General features: G+C 47.7%; 1 protein-coding gene across 1 annotated transcript; it reads left to right on the forward strand.

Annotated features, from left to right (window-relative positions):
• Positions 1–2,888: 2,888 nt before the first annotated feature.
• Positions 2,889–13,778, forward strand: Prpf19 (pre-mRNA processing factor 19). Its single transcript, XM_036166971.1, has 16 exons — positions 2,889–3,127; positions 5,164–5,313; positions 5,493–5,569; positions 6,635–6,776; positions 6,859–6,932; positions 7,024–7,086; positions 7,837–7,878; positions 7,976–8,050; positions 8,339–8,414; positions 8,574–8,683; positions 10,187–10,342; positions 10,535–10,604; positions 10,761–10,846; positions 11,047–11,217; positions 11,617–11,722; positions 13,276–13,778. The coding sequence occupies exons 1-16, from the start codon at positions 3,109–3,111 to the stop codon at positions 13,371–13,373; spliced, it is 1,515 nt and encodes a 504-aa protein (XP_036022864.1). The 5' UTR covers positions 2,889–3,108; the 3' UTR covers positions 13,374–13,778.
• The last annotated feature ends 5,717 nt before the right edge of the window (positions 13,779–19,495 follow it).

The raw sequence follows: 19,495 nt of genomic DNA on the forward strand, positions 1-19,495 counted from the left end.
AAACAACAGTCACTTCTCACCTTGCCAACTCCTCAGCTGAAAGGGGAGGTGAGATCCTGTCTCCAAGAATCCTCAGATGGAATGCCTCTGAGTCCTCAGCCGAAAGGACACACTGAACTCCTGTCTCCTCCTGCCTTATATTCTTTTCTCCGCCCAGCCATATCACTTCCTGTCTCGGTCTTCCTAATGCTGGGATTAATGGCGTGTGTACTTCCTGAATACTGATAGCAAAGGCATGAGATCTCAAGTGTTGGGATTAAAGATGTGTGCCACCACTGCCTGGCTCTGTTTCTCTTTTAGATGGGATTGTAGTCTAGGGTGGCCTTGAACTCACGGAGATCCAGACAGATCTCTGCCTTTGCCTCCCGAGTGCTAGGATTAAAGGTGTGTGCCACCACAGCCTGACCTCTATATTTAATTTAGTGGCTGTCTTTGCCCTCTGATCTTCAGACTTTATTTGTTAAGAGTACAAACAAGGGCTGGAGAGATGGCTCAGTGGTTAAGAGCACCGTCTGCTCTTCCAAAGGTCCTGGGTTCAATTCTCATCAACCACATGGTGGCTCACAACCATCTCTAATGAGATCTGGTGGTCTCTTCTGGTTGTCAGGGATACATGCAGACAGAATACTGTATACATAATAAATAAATAAATCTTGAAAAAAAAAAGAGTACAAACAAAATATCACCACAGTATACCTTTTGTACACCCTGCCTAAAGTAGTCATCCCTCCAATCCCCTCGGTACCTTCTTCTCATCCTACTCTGATTTATCTTGAATTTAGAGCACCCCCCCTTTCTGGAATTTTCTTCTTATTGTTTATGTGCCGCCCCCCCCATAGACCGTAATCTATGTAAGCCTTTCTTTTTTCATTTTCGTTTCTGCCTCTTAGATCAGTTAGATCACTTGCAGATTTACATTGGCTTTATTTTGTGATTCTAGAATTGGGCAACACTTCATTCCATGAGCTAGAATGTGTTCTGATGGCTTGGTGGGGGCTAATTTTATTGACTGTAGTTGGACTTTTTCATAGGGCTGTTGGCTCCCCAATAATGACATGGAGATTATTATTAATTATAAAAGATTGACCAATAGCTTAGGCTTGTTTCTAACTAGCTTATGACTTAAATTAACCCATATCTTTTAATCTATGTTCTTTTACATGGCTCTGTACTGCCCATGCTGCTTCCTCTCCATTTGGCTGGTGACCTCGCCTTTCCTTTTCCCAGTGCCCTCCATGCCTGGAAATCTTGCCTAGCTATTGACTGTTCAACTTTTTATTAAACCAATCAGAGTGGCACATCCTTACCGTGTACAAAAAGATCATCCCACAACAATAGACAGAAAAGGACTCAAGGAAGCAGAAATAAAACAACAAAGTGATTGACATCTGTTTTCTGTGTAAGGTTAGGAAAGGAAGAGGGAACCACAGAGAGAGAACTGGTTAATATATCAGATCACTCCAGGTTGCTTTTCGTAAGGACTAAGGCAGCCAGAACACAGTTATCATACTAGTTGGAACTGGCCTGGCTAGGAAATTGGCCAATATCTCTTTCTGTCCTGATTTCTTAGAAGGTCAGAAAGCTAGTTTTAATTTGGTAACATGGAACTACAGTATGAGAAACTCTATGTTAGTTTTAATTTATTTACCTTTTTTTTTTTTTTGAGACAAAGTCTCAATGTGCCACCATTTATTTTAGTGTGTGTGTGTGTGTGTGTGTGTGTGTGTGTGTGTGTGTGTGTGTGTGTGTTGGAGGATAATATGCAGGAGTCAGTTCTTTTCTCCATCAGGTGGGTCTTGGAGAATGAACTCAGGTATCAGGCTCAGCAGCAGGTCTTTGTTACAGAAAACAAGGAACTTAGTAGGAGGCAGGGAACCATTGCTATAACAAAATATCTGAGGCAGTCTACTTTATAAAGAAAAGAGGATTTTCTTGGATCAAAGTTCTAGAGGCACAAGGTTCAAAGAGAATGATTCAGGCTCTGGCTAGGGCCTCTTCCTTGCTGGTGTCACATTACTATGGGAGTCTAAATATATGTTTGTGTCTTTTCAGTCTAACTGTCCCTATAAAGCCACACCACCAGGATTCTTGCACAGACCTGCACACTAGCAACCTATTCTAATTCCAAAGTTCCCACCTCTAAACACCATAGTCATGTTAATTTTCCATTCTTATTTGTTTGTTTGTTTTGAGACATGTCTCTATATCTCTACATAGCTCTGACTGTCCTGGACTGGAACTCACTATGTAGACCAGGCTGGCCTTGAACTCACAGAGAATCACTTGCCTCTGTAGCCGAGTGCTGTGATAAAAGGCATGTACCAACAGGTCTATCTTTGCCATCTTTTAATATCCGCATAAGACATTGGGAATTAAATTCTTCCAGTGTAGAAAACAGACCGTATTTAAAACGTGGCAGGCAACGAAGCCAGTGACTTGTCCAAATTTACAAAGACTTGTCCAAATTCACAGAGCGAGAGTAGAGACAGAACCTGAGCAGTGTTAGTTCCTTTACTCCTTTATGCTTTATTCACAGAGTCACCTGGCATTGTTTCTCAAAAGGCAGTCAAGGAACAACAGTCCACAAGCCTCAGAATGCTGCCTGCGCACTCCTTAAAGCAGACCCTAGAAATTTGCATTCTTACAAGCTTCTAAGGAAACTGTCCTGCACAGGGACGTTTCGAAGCCTACTGTGCCCAGGATGACAGACAGCAAGCAGCACAGCATCAAAAACAGCCTTGGCCAAGTTCCTGGGCTCAAGGTTCCCGCAGCCTCATGGGAAATGTAGTTTCAGCTGGCCTCTGGCCTCTTGGAGAGCTCGCCGGAAGGAGCCGAGCCAATGCGGAAACGGCCGAGTGTTCCGAGGCGGGCCTTTTCCTGCTCGATTGCATGCTGGGAAAGGGCAGTTTCCGTTAGCTGCTGAAGGCTGAGGCGCGCCACCGGCCACCTCCCCACGTGAAGCAGTTGTGCGAGCATCGCCACGCCGGGCAGCTGTCCACCCGCGTCCGAGCGCCCCGGAAGCGGCGGGGGACCGGAAGTGGCCCGCGGAGGCTGCAGAGCTAGTCCGGGAGCCCGCTGTGAGGCGACTGGCAGCGCTGCGACGGCGCCATGTCCCTGATCTGCTCGAGTGAGTGCTGGCTGCGGCGGGAGGCGGGAACGTGCCTGCGGCCCGAGCCCCGGAGCCCGCGGCCCTGAGTGCGGGGTGCATTTTGCGCAGTGCTGCGCATTTCATGTAGCTGGGAAGAATGACTGTCGTTGTTTTGCTGAGCCGGGACAGGCCTGAACAGAGGGGGCGAGGGGGGAGTTGGTGCAGGGAAAAATAGCTCTTGGTGTCGGAAACCCGAGGAAGACGTGTCTGGGATCCTCCTCCTCCGGTTGTAATCTGGGTTCTAGCAGTCTGAGCCTCAGTTTCCCCATCTGCAGCATTGAAAGCATTGCAGTGGGTATTTGCTTGGGAACGTCGCTTAGGAATCGGAGTTTCTGCGATTTGCAATGATCACACAGTGACTTCGAGACAGGGCTGGAAGCCAGGTGTCTGGCTTCTAGCCTCGCGCAGTATGACTAATGAAAACAGCAAACGTTTAGAAAACGTGTATTGATTTACGACGCATTTCCAAAGGATGGTCTCACTTTATGCTTACGAGAATTGTCTGAAGGGAAATAAAGAATCGTGGTTTAGATAGGGCGTCAAAAGGCTTAGGAGGAATGGGGTTTATTCGGGGATGTTCGGCACAGCTGGGCGATGGAGCTCGGTTCTTTGAGTCTGGATCCATGCTTCTTCCATGCTGTATACTGTCTTGTCTTTGGGTATTTTATTAAGGCATTGCGGGTGTTTACCTTGTTGTTTACCACATTACTAGCTTCCCCTCCCTCTCTATTCTCTTCTCAGAACGTTGCCATTAATTCAAAGAGGGAAAGGAAGGAGGGAAATGACAAACAGAAAAGGGAATCTCACACGGAAGAAATTGCAGTTTGCAAAGTATTTTCGAACGATTTGTTTCCTTTTAATCTTGAGAGAGCACTCTGACATGCCAGGGGCCATCCTTCCTTTTGTAAAGGAGGGAAAGCTCCCTCAAGTGTCTATTCGTTGAGTATTCAAGATAAACCAACAGAATAGCTCAGGAAAGCCGTATTTCCTCCCATACTTGATTACATATGCATGGGAGTCCTGCAGAAAACTAGGTGACGAAAGGAAGCTTATACAAAACCTTGTGCCACAGAGAAGAGTAGGAGCTTGAGGCCTTGGGATGGTGACTCACAAGTGATGGGAGGGTGAACAGAATTATGTGGTGAAAAGAGCTATTCTGTTATGTGATGAGTCTCCCAGGTAATAAATATTGTCTTAGAGCAGTCCTCAGAAGAGTCTGAGTGTGGAGGTAGCTTTCTCTTGTCTGCTAAGGTGAACCAGTTGTCCCTCTTTAGCGGAAGTCAGAAAAACAAGAGGGCCTGAGAAGGTCAGAGAGACCTTGGTTCTGAGCTTGCTTTTGAGACCTTCATTTTTGGTAATTCGGCATGCCCAGGCTTTGTACTTGGGGATATTTTTCCTGAGCCCCAGGACTTTATGTACTCATTTACCCTGTTCTGATGTTTATCAAGTGTCTGCTTAGTATCTGCATTGTCCTGGAGGTCAGTGACAGCTGTGACGCCCATCTTCAAGGGTACACAGACAATTCTGTCAAGTGCCTAGAATAGAATCTTGCTTGGCACGTAGTAGCAGACATTATGGAGATTTTTTTTTTTAATTTATTTTTTAATTTATCCGTGCTTGTCACATTGCTTTGTAATTTTTCGCCTGTTGATCCGTTTAGGGCTCCAGACAGATGGCAGAGATTTGAGTTGTGTTGTGTGTACTTCTTTGTCATGTGCCTAGTCATCTTTGTTCAAAAATGAGATGGGCAGGGCTTACTGACCACTCTTTACAGGACTGGTTCATAGGATCTGAGCAGGTGTTATCTATTGACTTTTATTATCAGCAGCCTAGAGAATCTAGTTAAGTGGTTGGCAAGCATTTGAGGGCCAAGTACCAGCTGGCTTGCTGTCACAGACCTTGCTTCCTGATAGCTGAGTATGAGGACAGGGTCTTGTTGGGGCTGACACAATGAAGAGTCCCCTCTAGTCCAGGTTTCCTTTTACCCTTTGCTTACGACCTGCCTTTCTCTATAGTCTCCAACGAAGTGCCCGAGCACCCATGCGTGTCCCCCGTCTCTAATCATGTGTATGAGCGGCGGCTCATTGAGAAGTACATTGCAGAGAATGGCACTGATCCTATCAACAACCAGCCTCTCTCAGAGGAGCAGCTCATCGATATCAAAGGTGCCTGCCCAATAGCCTAAGTCCAGGGCCAGCACAGCTCAGCCTTCAAGAGTGGGAGGTGGAGCCAGTCTGGTGAAGAAGATGGTGGCTGTGAATGAATAAAGAGAAGAGGAGTGGGGGAGGGGGAGGGTCCCCTGGGTTCTGTTTCTTCATACCTGCTTTGCTGCCTTTCTTGGCAGTTGCTCACCCAATCCGGCCCAAGCCTCCCTCTGCCACCAGCATCCCAGCCATTCTGAAAGCCTTGCAGGATGAGTGGGTGAGTTCTGTGAAGAGAATGCACCTCTGGGCCTGGGGACTTTTTTAATTTTTTATTTTATGTATGTAGGCGAATATCTAATAAAACATCACCGTATATGTATATGGGTCGTTTGCTTATATGAATGTGTATCGCTTATGTGCCTGGTGCTTTGGGGACAGGAAAGGGTGTGTGGTCCTTTGGAATTGTAGTTACAGACAGTTGTGAGCCATCATGTGGGTTCTGGGGATTGAACCTGGGTCCTCTGGAAGAACAGCAAGTGCTCTTAACTCCTGGGCCATCTCTCCAGCCTTCTTATTTTCTTGAGATAGGACCTTACTTTGTGGGCTAGGCCGATCTGGCACTCAGGCTCCTTCTTCCTTAGCCTCCTAGTCCCTAGGATTACAAGTCCTGACCACCAGGCCTGACTCTTCTTACGGGGATGAACACAGGGCTAATGTGAATGCTGTACCACTGAGCAGCCCCTCATTTCTTGCCAGCCTTATTTCATTTGTGAGGAGCAGGATGGCAGCACAAGAGGAGCCTGGTGGTTGGAACTCTTGCAGACCTGGATTCCAAAGTTTTCTCCGCTGTCAGCCTTTGTGACTTAGGGCACACTGCTCAGTCTCTGGGCTTGACCTTCCTGACTATAGGACACTGATTAGTCCTGTCTGTCGATTCTGTAAGAAGTAGAATATAATTGACATATTCGCCTTGTGACACCAGGGACTCTTTTTCACTGCTGAGCACTGCACTTGCTGAGGGTAGCCAGTAAATAACCACACCAGCGTTACTATTTCCATTCAGACAAGTGATGGCATTAACAGGTGTGATTTGCTGGTGAATAGTAAAGGTGGGGGTGGGAAGGAGCTAGCTCTCACTTCTTTCTGTCTGTGTGTTCAGGTTGTGATGTGGAGTAGGAGCCTAAATGCCTTACAGGGCATTCAGGGTCACTCAGATGTTAGCTTGGGTCTCTGAGTAGCTGGGGTTGGTTTCAGTGTAGAACGGAGGTGGTATCCTCTTCTGTGGGGCTGGCTGAATTGTCTAGCTCTTCCCCAGTCCTCACAGTGGCCTACCCTCTCCCAGGATGCAGTCATGCTGCACAGCTTCACTCTTCGCCAGCAGCTGCAGACAACCCGCCAGGAGCTGTCCCATGCTCTCTACCAACATGATGCTGCCTGCCGAGTCATTGCCCGTCTCACCAAGGAAGTTACTGCTGCTCGAGAAGGTGTCTCCTCCTCCCTGCTGTCCTCCACCTTTTGCTGGTCCTACTTTGTAATGTCCTGTTTCTAACATAATCTTTCTCTCAGCTCTGGCTACTCTGAAACCACAGGCTGGTCTTATTGTACCTCAGGCTGTGCCAAGCTCACAGCCCAGTGTTGTGGTAAGTGTTCCCTTCCAAACCCCAGTAACTGTCCTTACACAGGTGGCTTTGGTACTGTGAGCTCCTCCTTCTCTCCCTTTCTTTTGTACAGGGTGCAGGAGAGCCCATGGATTTGGGTGAGCTGGTGGGAATGACCCCTGAAATTATCCAGAAGGTGAGTCCTGCTCTTCTGCTGGGACTGCCACATATCCTCCTTGGTACCATGGGCCATGGGGCCAGAGTAAGAACCTCACACTAGGTAGTGGGGGAGCCTGCACTGCCGCTTGAGCTTTCTGACTAGGCTAACTTCAGCCTGCCTTTCTCTGTCTCATTTCCCTTGCTTCTAAATAGAGGGAGGTGTGCACGTCACAGACTTGTTGAAGGAAAGATTGGATCACTGATAAGGGCAGCTTTTAGCTCTTGCTGTTTTTGTGTTCTTTGCCCATATTAAGCCACTTTGTTACAGGCTTTGAGGATTTTGCCTACAAGATAAAAATTATTTTAAGATGGGGAGTCTGAGACTGCAAGTCAGAGCTGAGAAGAGACAGGGCAGGCCTCTAGACTGCGACCCAGGGTTCTGCTGAATGTATAGTCTGCATTTGTAGGGTCCAACGTTGTCTGAGCAGCTCATCTGAGAGCCCTCGTGTTTGTAGCCTAGACCTTGGTCCCAGAGCACAACAGCCTAGCTCTGTCTCTACTAGCTCTGCTATTCGTCACTTTAGTGTCCTTGGCAAGGGGCTTCTTTTGATGTAGTTTCCTCAGCTGCACCATAAGGTTGTGAGATTGGAGTGGAAATATGTCAGCTTTAGCACATAGCTGGGCAGACAGCGCGCTCTTGGTAGTGACTGTGACACTAGACGTGCCAGCAACCAGTGTGCCTTGTCCGTGCACAACCATTTGTCTCAGAAAATTGTGTTCTCCACAGCTTCAAGACAAGGCTACGGTGCTAACCACGGAGCGTAAGAAGGTGAGTTGATGCCTGGTGTGAGCACTTGGCTTCTTGGAGAGGGGCTAATTGAAGCCTGCATTCATCGCTGCTCTTTGGGGGCTTTCTGTTTTCTCAGAGAGGAAAGACTGTGCCTGAGGAGCTGGTGAAACCTGAGGAGCTCAGCAAGTACCGGCAGGTGGCATCCCATGTGGTGAGTACCTAGAGGTGGCCCTTACTGTTTCTGGGGCACAGTGGGCCAGCATGAGGAGCTGGGGGAAATGCCTCTCAGACCTCTGGCATGGTGTCTTCCCATGCAGTGAGGGAGTTGCTGCATCCAGGCAGCCAGCCAAGCTGGGTGGATAAGGGATACAATTCACTCTTGTTCCCTGGCTGGGGAGGCATACGAGGGGTGTGGGGAAAAGGAGTAGAGGAGCTGGGTGCATCTCTGGCCTGCCTTGATTTGTCTGTAACTGGGTTTGGTGTGGATCTGTCTGCAAAGGGGCTACACAGTGCTAGCATTCCTGGGATCCTTGCTCTGGACCTCTGTCCTTCGGACACCAACAAGATTCTCACTGGTGAGTCTGGGCCCGGCCTGTCAGGCCAAGGTGAGGGATGGCAGGAGCAAGGGAAGGTGCAAGTGGTCCTCTCCATTGATTGGAGGACAGAAAGACTTTCATTAACACAGGGATCTTTATAGGCCTGACTCATTTTTGTCTTTTGTGGATCTTCTCCAGGTGGGGCAGATAAAAATGTTGTTGTCTTTGATAAGAGTACTGAGCAAATCCTGGCCACTCTCAAAGGCCATACCAAGAAGGTCACCAGTGTGGTGTTTCATCCTTCTCAGGTAAGGTACTCTCACAGCTGCTCTTGTCCTTAAGTCCAGTTCCAGTGGTTTAGCCTCAGAACTAATCGCCCAACCCCTACTGTCTTGATGAAGTGGGCATTGATGGGTCTCTTTGTAGAACCTCAAAGCAGTGGGCCTCAAACCCAGGAGAAAGAAAGTGCAACCAACAAAGCATAGGCACATCAATTTTGCATTAGGTAAAGAAAACAAGCGTCCTAGCTAGAGCCTTTTAAATGAACTGTAGACAGTAGAGGTGTTTGTTTCCATGACCTTGTAGAGTTGAGCTCAATTTTAATGTTGACTGTTGAAAGTAGTATGAGTTCAAATAGAAGAGAACCACTGGCTTAGAGGGTAAAGGTAGTTCATTAGAGGAGATTAGTGGTCTCATAAGACTTGAGCCAAAAGTACAGTGGCTTGGTATGCAGCACCATGGGATGCTTAATAAGTGCCTCCCAGTTAAGTCTTTCTCTTAGACTTAGGAAACTGAGAAATAGGGGAATATTTATGTCTTAGTGTTCTGTTGCTCTGAAGAGACACCATGACCACAGCAACTGTTACTAAAAGAAAGCATTTAATTGGGGCTGGCTTACAGTTTCAGAGGTCAGTCCATTATCTTCCTGGCAGGGAGCGTGGTGGGAAGCATGGCTCTGGGATAGTAGCTGAGAGCTACATCCTGATCTGCAAGTAAAGAGACAGACAGACACATGCACACACTCTGGGTTTGGCATGGGCTTTTGAAACCTCAAAACCAACCCACTCCCAGTGAGATACTCCTCCAACAAGGCCACACTTCTAAACTTTTCAAACAGTGCCACTCCCTGGTGACTAAGGCTTCAAATGGATGAGCCTAGGGGGGGTCATTCTTATTCAGACCACCACAACTACAGCATACTGAAAAACTTTCAAATTGAAAGAATTATTTCTCTGTGTATTTGATGTTAGTATTACTTTTGGCTTTTATGAATATGTGTTAATGAAAGAGGATAGTTGCTTTTATGTTCTGGCTGTTACTCTCCTAACTAGTTGAAATAATTTGTTAGGGTAACTAAAATAAGCTCTCTGTCTGCCCCAGGTCTTTTGGACAATCAGCTTGCCCTTGAGGTCTAAGTGTGGGAACATGAGAGCATGACCTTATATTCCTTTACAGGCTCGGTGCTGCTCAGATCTGGGCCATCTAGTACAGTAGACTAGCTGCAGGTGGCACATGATTCCGGTCCCTCAGTTGCACTAGCCATATTTCACCCAGCTTGAAAGTGGGTCAGAAATAGCTCTCTGATGCAGTTGCCCTTTTTACTACTAGGTAGTGAGGATCTCACTTGGCCCTGTGTGGCCATTTCAGCAGCATTTTTTTCTTGGCTTTCTTATGCATTGTTGTTTAAATAGGTGGTTACAGACAGGGCAGGGCTAGAAGGAGAAGCAGTGGCCAGTGGTTGTGGCTGTTCTTGTCACTATGGAAAAGAGTGTTACCTCCTAGGCTCTAATTCTTGGTCTCTTTCCTTTCAGGAACTGGTGTTTTCTGCATCCCCAGATGCGACTATCAGGATTTGGTCGGTCCCAAACACTTCTTGTGTGCAGGTTGTTCGGGCCCATGAGAGCGCAGTGACGGGCCTCAGCCTCCATGCTACTGGAGACTATCTCCTGAGCTCCTCTGATGATCAGGTGCAGTCCCAGCCAGGGCCCTGAGGAGGCTGCTTACTCACCCTGGGAGGATGGACCATCTTGCTGGGGGGTAGCCAGATTCCCAGAGTTCTGGAAAAATTTATTCCCTGTTTGCCAGCGGGTGCTGAACCAGGGTCTCTCTTGAAGGCCACCAGACCCACTTTCTCATTGGCTTCTTTGTCTCATCTCTAGTACTGGGCTTTCTCTGACATCCAGACAGGGCGTGTGCTCACCAAGGTGACGGATGAGACTTCTGGCTGCTGTAAGTGGCCTTAGAGGCACTGAGCTCTTTTGTTTTCAGTTTGTGTTAAGTTTGACTTAGTCATTTGCTTATCTGATCTAAAGATAGTGCTTACCACTGGCACCAGTCTAGTGGTCACAGTGGCTACTGACTACAGATCCCGCTCCCTTTCCTCAGCTCTTACCTGTGCGCAGTTCCACCCTGATGGGCTCATCTTTGGAACAGGAACCATGGACTCCCAGATCAAGATCTGGGACTTGAAGGTAGGACATGCAGGCCTCTTCTGGGGCCCAGAGGAGGAACTGCTGAGGTGTGGCAGCAGTCCCTGGAGTATCTCATGGCTTAGGAGAGCATGGCATGGTGAATGTCACCAAGGAACTGTGGGTGCACAGGACATCTCAGAAGTTTTCTTCCTATCTTGACCAGTGAGTGATAATTTTATTGCCCAACCCCCCACCTATAGGAGCGTACCAATGTGGCCAACTTTCCTGGCCACTCTGGCCCCATTACCAGCATCGCCTTCTCTGAGAATGGGTACTACCTGGCCACAGCTGCTGATGACTCTTCAGTCAAGCTCTGGGACTTACGCAAACTGAAGAACTTTAAGACACTGCAGCTGGACAACAACTTCGAGGTACGTGCGCTCCTCCCCGGTCTCAGCTGTTCCTCCTCACCTGCTGGTGGTTTCTGAGTTCATGTAAGCTGATGCTCTGTGTGCTCCCAGCTACTGTGTGTGCTCCCAGCTACTGTGTGTGCTCCCAGCTACTGTGTGTGCTCCCAGCTGCTCTGTGTCTGCTCCCAGCTGCTCTGTGTCTGCTCCCAGCTGCTCTGTGTGCTCCCAGCTGCTCTGTGCGCTCCCATCTGCTCTGTGCGCTCCCAGCTGCTCTGTGTGCTCCCAGCTACCGTGTGTGCTCCCAGCTACCGTGTGTGCTCCCAGCTGCTCTGTGTGTGCTCCCAGCTGCTCTGTGTGTGCTCCCAGCTGCTCTGTGCCTTTTGCTCTTTTGTGTAATTGCCTCTCTTTGGGCTTTGGCAGGTGAAGTCACTGATCTTTGACCAGAGTGGTACCTATCTTGCTCTTGGGGGTACAGATGTCCAGATCTACATCTGCAAACAGTGGACAGAGATTCTTCACTTTACAGGTAGAGGCTGGCTGTGCTTACCTGGGCTTGTACATCTGCTCTAGAGAAAAGTGGGGAAGCTTCACTGCAGGCTGAAGCTCTGGGCTTGGCCTAGATATGGCCAAACTATTCTTTGCTTCTCCTTTTTCTGTCCTGGGAGTAGAACCCAGCCATGTTTCTACTACTGAGCCCAACCCCCAGGCTGCTTTTACTTAGGTCTGGGGCAGTAGAGCATTGTGGCCTAGGAAAAGTATTTGTGAGTCTGTTTGGCTATGAGTAGTGTTACTGGTTGCCTCTCCTAAGTTGTTTGTTGAGGGGCAAATTATGTAATTTCTCTGGTGCCCCAGGAAAATCGTAAGGATAAGTTCAGACACTCAGTGGGAAATATGGGGGTTTACAGGAAAGTGCATGTGATCCATAGGTTAAAGTATCTTATGGTATGTTTGGTATTGGGTCTTGATTTGAGCAATGAAGAAGAACCAGTCTGGGCGGTAATAAAATTTTTTAAAATTATTATTTATTTTATCTGTTTTTTTTATTTTGGTTTTTCAAGACAAGGTTTCTCTGTGTAACAGTCCTGACTGCTCTGGAACTCAATTTGTAGATCAGGTTGGCCTTGAACTCACAGAGATCCACCTGTCTCTGTCTACCAAGTGCTCAGATTAAAGGCGTGCAGCACCACGCCTGGCATGTTTTATATTGTTTTGTGAACTTTATTGGGGTCTGTCATGGGTGAGTGATGAAGTTATAATCAGGTGAGGAAGGGAAGGGGGAAGCTGCTCTAGTAGGTTTGTTTCCCTTTGTATGGAGAGGGAGTTGAGGCCGTTCCCACAGTAGCAAGTGTTCAAGCCCCAGCACAAGTACTTCAGGGCAACTAGAAATAATAAAGAGAAGTCAGGCTGACACAGTGCTGCACAAGAGGGTTTCTCATCCTGGAGTCGCCTGTGGCCCTGGATAGCTCTAGCTGCAACTTTAGGGGATCTTGCTGGGTGTGATAGCTGTGTAATCCCAACTCTTGGTAGCTAAAGTTAGAGAATCACCTTGAGTTAGGCCAGCCAGGAGCACAAGAGGGCTTTTCTCTGGAGAGTTGGGGAGCCCTGGGTGCTTTCCTAGGTCTGGAAGGAACTTGCCCTGGTTCTCCAACTATCTGAGTCCCATGAGGAGGGGGTAGCTCAGCATTGTCGATTCTGAATCCAGCCATGTGCTGTGTGCCCTGGACTTTGACGTCTTTGAGCTAGCACAGGCTAATGGACAAGAGCTAAAGCTAAACATATATACTAAGTGGGCACTGAGATTTCCAGCTGAAGTATGCTTGCCCAAAAAGCTCAGGTGAAAGGTGATTGGTATTCCTCTGTTCCTGCACCCCACCAACAAAAGGTTGAGTGCAGTTTCCTGCCAGGGGCTGAGTGCTGGGTAAAAATAAGTGGGGAACAGAACCCTGCCTTCAGGAGGGTGTCTTACAGTGCCTTCTGACCCTTACCATCTGGTTTGTGCCAGCAGCATGGCATAAAAAGTCATTGTTCAGCCCTGGAGAAGAAATAGCCTTCTCATGGTTCCCTTTTTTCTCTCCTTAGAGCATAGTGGCCTGACCACTGGAGTGGCCTTTGGGCACCACGCCAAGTTCATCGCTTCAACCGGCATGGACAGGAGCCTCAAATTCTACAGTCTGTAGGCCCTATGCCTTCTCACAATTCTGGGCCTCATCTCAGTAGAGGGTTAGAGTTAGGCAGGGGGTGGGGGTGGGACCTTAGGAGGAGGGAGGTCTGGTGGGTGGGGGGACATTCACATCATTTCATTCTGTTCTGGATGATGGTCTGAGCCAGGGCACATGGAACACTGCTATCCATGCAGCCTTCGGGCCCTAGGGAACGGACATGGAGGAACTGTCACCCTGTAAATGCTCAGAGTTGGAGTCCAGCACCTCCCCCAGTAGTGGCAGCTGTTCCCTGCCTGCTCTGTTCCAGCTCTTCTGAGACAGGGAAGTGAGCCAAGGGGACTGTGAAGGGGAGGGGCAGGGGGCTTGTGCTGGTTTTGTAAGCAGTGATCTAGTTTCATTAAAAAAAATCCACACAGTAAATATTGTTACTTGTGTCTGTCTGGCAGAGAGACCCTGAGTTGGGAAGGTCGTAGGGAAGGAGCATAGCGTGGGACACTGGCTATCAGGAAGCCTCCTCTTACAGCAGACGTAAAGTAAAAGCCTAGAAGTCATTTGTCAAAAGTCTTCCATGCTCAGGCAGGCCTTGACCTTGTATCCAGTGCCTCTACCACTCATTCTGTGCTTGTTCTCTGGCTTGGTTTTCTCCTCACAAACCTGAGAGGTGGTGAGGAGTTAGATTAGACTTAGCCTGCTGGTAAGTTGCTGTCAGTGGTTTGCTAGAGATACTTCAGTTATAGGTGAAACAAACTGGTTCCAGCTGGCTTGACCAAAGAGATTTTCTTGACTGGCAGCTAATAGTTGAAGTAGAGCTGCTCTCTGGAGACAGCTAAATGCATGGAAAATAAAAAGTGAGATGATAACATGGGGGGAGATTAATCTAGGACCCTGTGGCTGCTCTGCATTTGGAAGTTAACTGGAGACAAGGAAAGTTGTAGGTAGAAGGAAAGAAAATAGGCTCTGAGGTTGAGATAAAGGAGGTGTGGAGTGGGAAGAATTAAGTGTGGTTGTCCGAGGGTAAGTTACTATTAGGTGTGCCCAGGAGGACCTTAGGGCCATCTCAATGGAATGCTGGTGTTGGGAGCCTGGTGTTGGGAGCCTGGTGTGTGTGTGTGTGTGTGTGTGTGTGTGTGTGTGTGTGTGTGTGTGTGTGTGTGTGTGCGCGCGCGCGCTCCCAGCTAACCTGGCTTCTTGGCTGATCTCCTGCATGGTAGGCCCCTGGCCAGCAGGTGGTACTAGTACTGTTCTGTAGGTTTCAGAGACAAAGCTGAGGCAGCAATGAGCAGCTAATGATCTCCACAGACTCAAGCATCCCGCCCAAGTCTGACTCGCAGCTCTGTCTTTTTACGGTGAGTCTGTGTCGGTTTTTATGAGTTGTGGTATCCACCTGGTAGGGCTGAGAATTAATTGAACTATTTCGAGGAGTGAACACAAGGTGGCCCTCTGCAACTACAGACTGCTTCCCTGCTTTGTGATGATTGACAGTGACACAGTTAAGTGCTTGACACCTGTGGTGTTAAGGTTTGATCTAACTTCATCTGTAAGCCTGATGTCAGAGCTCATCAATCCAGCTGGTAATGGTGGTGCACTCCTTTAATCCCTGCATGGATCTCTGAGTTCGAGGCCCGCCTGGTTTACAAAGCAAGTTCCAGGACGGACAGGGCAATACAGAGAAACCCTGTCTCGAACAAACAAAAACAGGCAAGATAAAGCAGAATTTCCAAGACTGAAATTTGAAGGAGTCCTCTGCCCTTCCACCCCCACACTAAGAATTTGGACAGCACACATTGGAGAGACTTAAACTTCTCATTATTGGGGCAAAGGTTTTTTAGTCCATCAGCACCAAGATAGGCAACATTCCTCTTCGCCCACCTCGGTGCACTGGTTTGTCCCTTTGCCGTACTCTGGATTGAGCCTCTGCAGTCTCCTTCCTTGGGAGCTTTCTTTAGGCTTGTCTGTCTTTGACATGCTCTGAGCTTCATTTTGGTCTCTGTACTCATCTAGACAGAATGTCGGCATGTCAGAATTCTGTGGAAGTTCCCAGAATAGAAGCTGTTTTTACTTCCCAGAGTTTTTTGTTTTTATTTTAATTCCATCTTTATGACTCTCTTTCCCCCCTCACATTAGTTTGACAGTGACTTAAGTACATGTAAAAATATTTATAATTTGGCATTTTGTTTACTTCTAAAGATTGGTCTGGTATCTCCCATTATTGGAACAGAAAAGGTCCTTTTGCATTAAATGCTCCGGCAGGAATGCCTGGATAGGAGCCACATGTGAAGTACACCTCGAGATGTAGCAGTCAACTCTGAAATATTCCTTTTATTTTTATCTCAAGTATATGTGGCTTGTGCCCTTACCTTACACCACAACACGTGTGGAAGTCAGAACACAGTTGCAGGGGTTGGTTCTCTACCACCATGTGGGTTCCAGAGACCAAACTCAGGTCCGCTGCCTTGGCAGCAAATTTGTTTACCTGCTGAGCTGCTAAGCTGTTTGGTCAGCCCTCACTTCAAATCAGAGCACATGGAAATAATTTGCCCTCAGTGCCTAGTGGGGAGTGTGGAGAGGCAGGGAACCCTTTGGGCTCTGATAGCTGTGGTCCAAAGGCAAGAAGAGGAAATCTAATGGGCTACAAGCAGCTCTGCTTTCTGGTCAGGAAGGGTGGCTGGCTTGCCTTCTTCCTCAGCAGGTCTGATTCAGCCTGCCACAGGCCCAGGTGCGTGCTCAGGGCAGCAGGTGGATATGATCTGTTTTCTTTCTTCCTTCTCCCCCTGCCCGCCCCCATGCTGGGATTAAAGGTGTGCACGGCTACCACTAGAGGGGAGCTTTTTTCATCTGAGCACATACAATTCAGGTGAGATTTTTGGTATCTAGGAAGGTATACCTTCCTAGATACCAAATGCTTCCTGCCATTGAGAGCATAAGAAAGTGTTGAGCGGAGAGCTTTGTTGTTCATGTTTACGATGTTTTTGCCCTTGATCCCTTTGATACAAGAGGTATTGACAGACTCTGTATACCGTTTCCATAATCATTAGAATTCCCTATCAAAAATCACATGCTCATGTAATTTGAAATTAAAGGCAACTATTAGTATTCTCAAGTTAACATCCCCAAAGGGCAAATGGGTGTGTTTATGGTTATACAGGGGAAGGCCTTTGCCATATCCATAGATAAAAATGTGAGAGGAAATCTATGGCTGTATAATTTCCTCAGAGAGATGAAACATGAAGAAAAGCCCATGGCCAGTTGCTGAAGTAAGGAGGTTGTCCCTTGGGTTTGTGAATTCTTTGTGCATAAGGAAGACATGGAAAGGAAAGACCCAACAGGTTATAAGTTGCAAGCAGCTATGAAAAGGTATAGCTTCTAACAACAGAACAGAGGCTGGAGAGATGGCTCAGTGGTTAAGAGCACTGGCTGCCCTTCCAGAGGACCCAGGTTCAATTCCCAGCACCCACATGGCAGCTCACAACTGTCTAACTCCAATTCCAGGGGGATCTGACACCTTCACACCAATGCACATCAAGTAAAAGTTAAATAAATTTAAGACAATAGTGGCTGCCTCTACTGCTCAGATTGGCAGAAATCTAGAATGATCTGGAGGGGTAGGGAGGACAGGTCCCCATACAGTCTTAGCCCATAGGCATACGGGATGTGGCTTCTGTCTGACTCAGGAGTTCTACCTAGAAAGCAGTGCACAAAGAAGTCCCTGCTTACGTAACTGCATTCAATACTTGGTACCTCAAGTGCTAGGCTTGGTTTCCTTCAATAGATCAGATGTGCCCTAGTTCAACAGAAAGTTAGACAACACAGATGTTTAAAATGATACAAAGTGGGGCACTAGGGCTGGGAACATAGCTCAGTCAGCTGGGAAGGTGCTTGCTTGCACCCAGTACTGAGTAAAACCGGCATGGTGGCACATGACTGTAATCCTACTACAAGGATCAGAAAAGTTCAGGGTCATCAGGTCGATCTGCGTTATATCAGACCCTGTCTCAAACAAAGTAATATAAGGATAAATACTTAGAATGTAGTTAGGGATGATGCTGGTTTAGCTCTCCACACATACACATTGTACATAAGGACTGAGCAGGTTGTATGTATATATTTAGGAATATACACACAAAAGGCTATGAATTTGAAAGAGCAAGGAGGGTGTATATGGGCAAGGTTGGAGGAGGAAAAAGGGAAATATGATTATCTCAAAGAAACAAAAAATTAAGAGGAGTCAGCAAGATGGTTCAGTGGGTAAAGTGCTGTGCACGCCTGACAACCTGCATTTGATCCCTGGAGTCCGTAGGAAGGTAGAGAACAGCAGTTGTTCTGACTTCCACGTGTATGCCATGGCATGCTCATGCCTCACCTTCTAGGCATATACACACAATCTTAAATAAAATAGAAAACCAAACAAAAGAGTGATGCAAGGTATTTAAATTTTTTTTTAAACTTGAAAGTGACAAAGTTGGCACCTGTGGGCTAATATTTAAACAGCATGGATGTCAATCCTAGGAAGAAGAGTTGGTGGAATCAGCTTTCTAACCCAGCCATGCTGGTCTTCACGAATATATCCTACCTCTCTACCTGGATGCCATCGCTAGCCACAGCTAGGAGGCAGCGCAAGAAGGAAATTCACTGTGTGGCTGGTGTCTGGGTTTCCTGCCTTGGTGTGCTGCCTCTTCTAGAAAAACCTGAAGGCAGCAGTTTTCCCAGCTCTGCAGCTTGGCCTATGTAGTTTACCTCCTACCCAAACAAAACTAAAAACAAACCCAAAAAAAGCTAGGTAAGCATTAGACTGGGGTGTGAGGACGAAAAATTCCAGTCAGTGGCTAACATCTCAAAAGTGCTGGCTGGTGTCATACATGATTCTGGGGCCTTCCTCAACTGGTTTAAACAGTTACTCCTATGAGCTAGACATGAAGCGCATTTAACAATCGAAAATGTCCACGTGTCCAGGGACAAGTAGAGATGCTCTTAGAGTCAGGCTTTGGAGTTCATGTTTGACTGAAACTTGAAGACTATCTGATAGAGTAGGCCAGAGCCGTGGGTGGAGAAGGGACTTGTGTCAAATAAGGGCCACTGACTTGTTACCTTCGTGACAGTTACTCCCATGCCCTGCCAGAGGCCCAGAGATGACGTTATTGCCAGATTCTTCTTGTACCCCCTACTGAGGCCGCCTCCCTCCCAGCCCAGATCAACATAACATTCTGGAACATAGCCAGGTCCTAGCCCCTCTGGTGGTGACCCCTAAGTGGCAGGCAGGGTCAAGGCCAACTTGCTGCTCTTCAGTGCTCCCAGCTGTTTCTGCTTGTGTGGGAGACCAGCTCCTACATTTTTATGACAGGGAACTCTTGAGTAGAGAGGGACAAGAGCTTTAGGTGGAAATATAAAAGGATAGAGGGGAGAGAAACAAACACAGGATAGCCTCGGAGGCCACTCCTGTCTCTTCTAAAGGGCTATTGATAGGAATGTCAAGGGGTGGAGCAAAAGACCTCCCCCTAGCTCAGCCAAGTGTAGACCCTTCCAATCACCTGGTAACCTTGCACATGGTCAAGCAATCCTCTAATGCAGCCCTGCTGGGTAAAGCAAGCTCAGATCTCACTAGGAAACCTTTGTGGGCCTCCACAATCCTGCCTCCTTTGGTGCCTGGTTGGTTGGTGCATTGTGACTGAGTAGTTCAGGCTTGATGCTTTTGTCCCTGAGACCTCTGGTTTCTGCTTGTCATGAAGGCAACCTTTCAGGTGTTCTGAAGATACCCACAGCTAGACAGGCTCCTGCCAGGTCATCAACTCCCTGCTGCTGCCTTTTACTGACTGCCAGGCTTTGACTTTGACCCTGCCCTACCTCTGAGTGTGCTGTCCTGTCTGAAAGACCACCTTCCCTTGCTTAGAGGCACTCCCAGACCCTGACCTGGGAGAGAGTATGCCTGGGATGTTCAAGTATGTCCTATGTGTTGCTCTGATTGGTTAAAACACAACACTGATTGGCCAGTAGCCAGGCAGGAAGTATAGGTGGGACAAGCAGAGAAGAAAATTCTGGGAAGTGAAGGCTGGAGAGAAGAGACCGGCCAGCCACCGCCATGACAAGCGAGATGTAAGGTACAGGTAAGCCACGAGTCACATGGCAAAGTATAGATTAATAGA

Source organism: Onychomys torridus, chromosome 1 (assembly GCF_903995425.1).
Source record: "Onychomys torridus chromosome 1, mOncTor1.1, whole genome shotgun sequence".
In the NCBI taxonomy this organism is placed as follows: domain Eukaryota; kingdom Metazoa; phylum Chordata; class Mammalia; order Rodentia; family Cricetidae; genus Onychomys; species Onychomys torridus.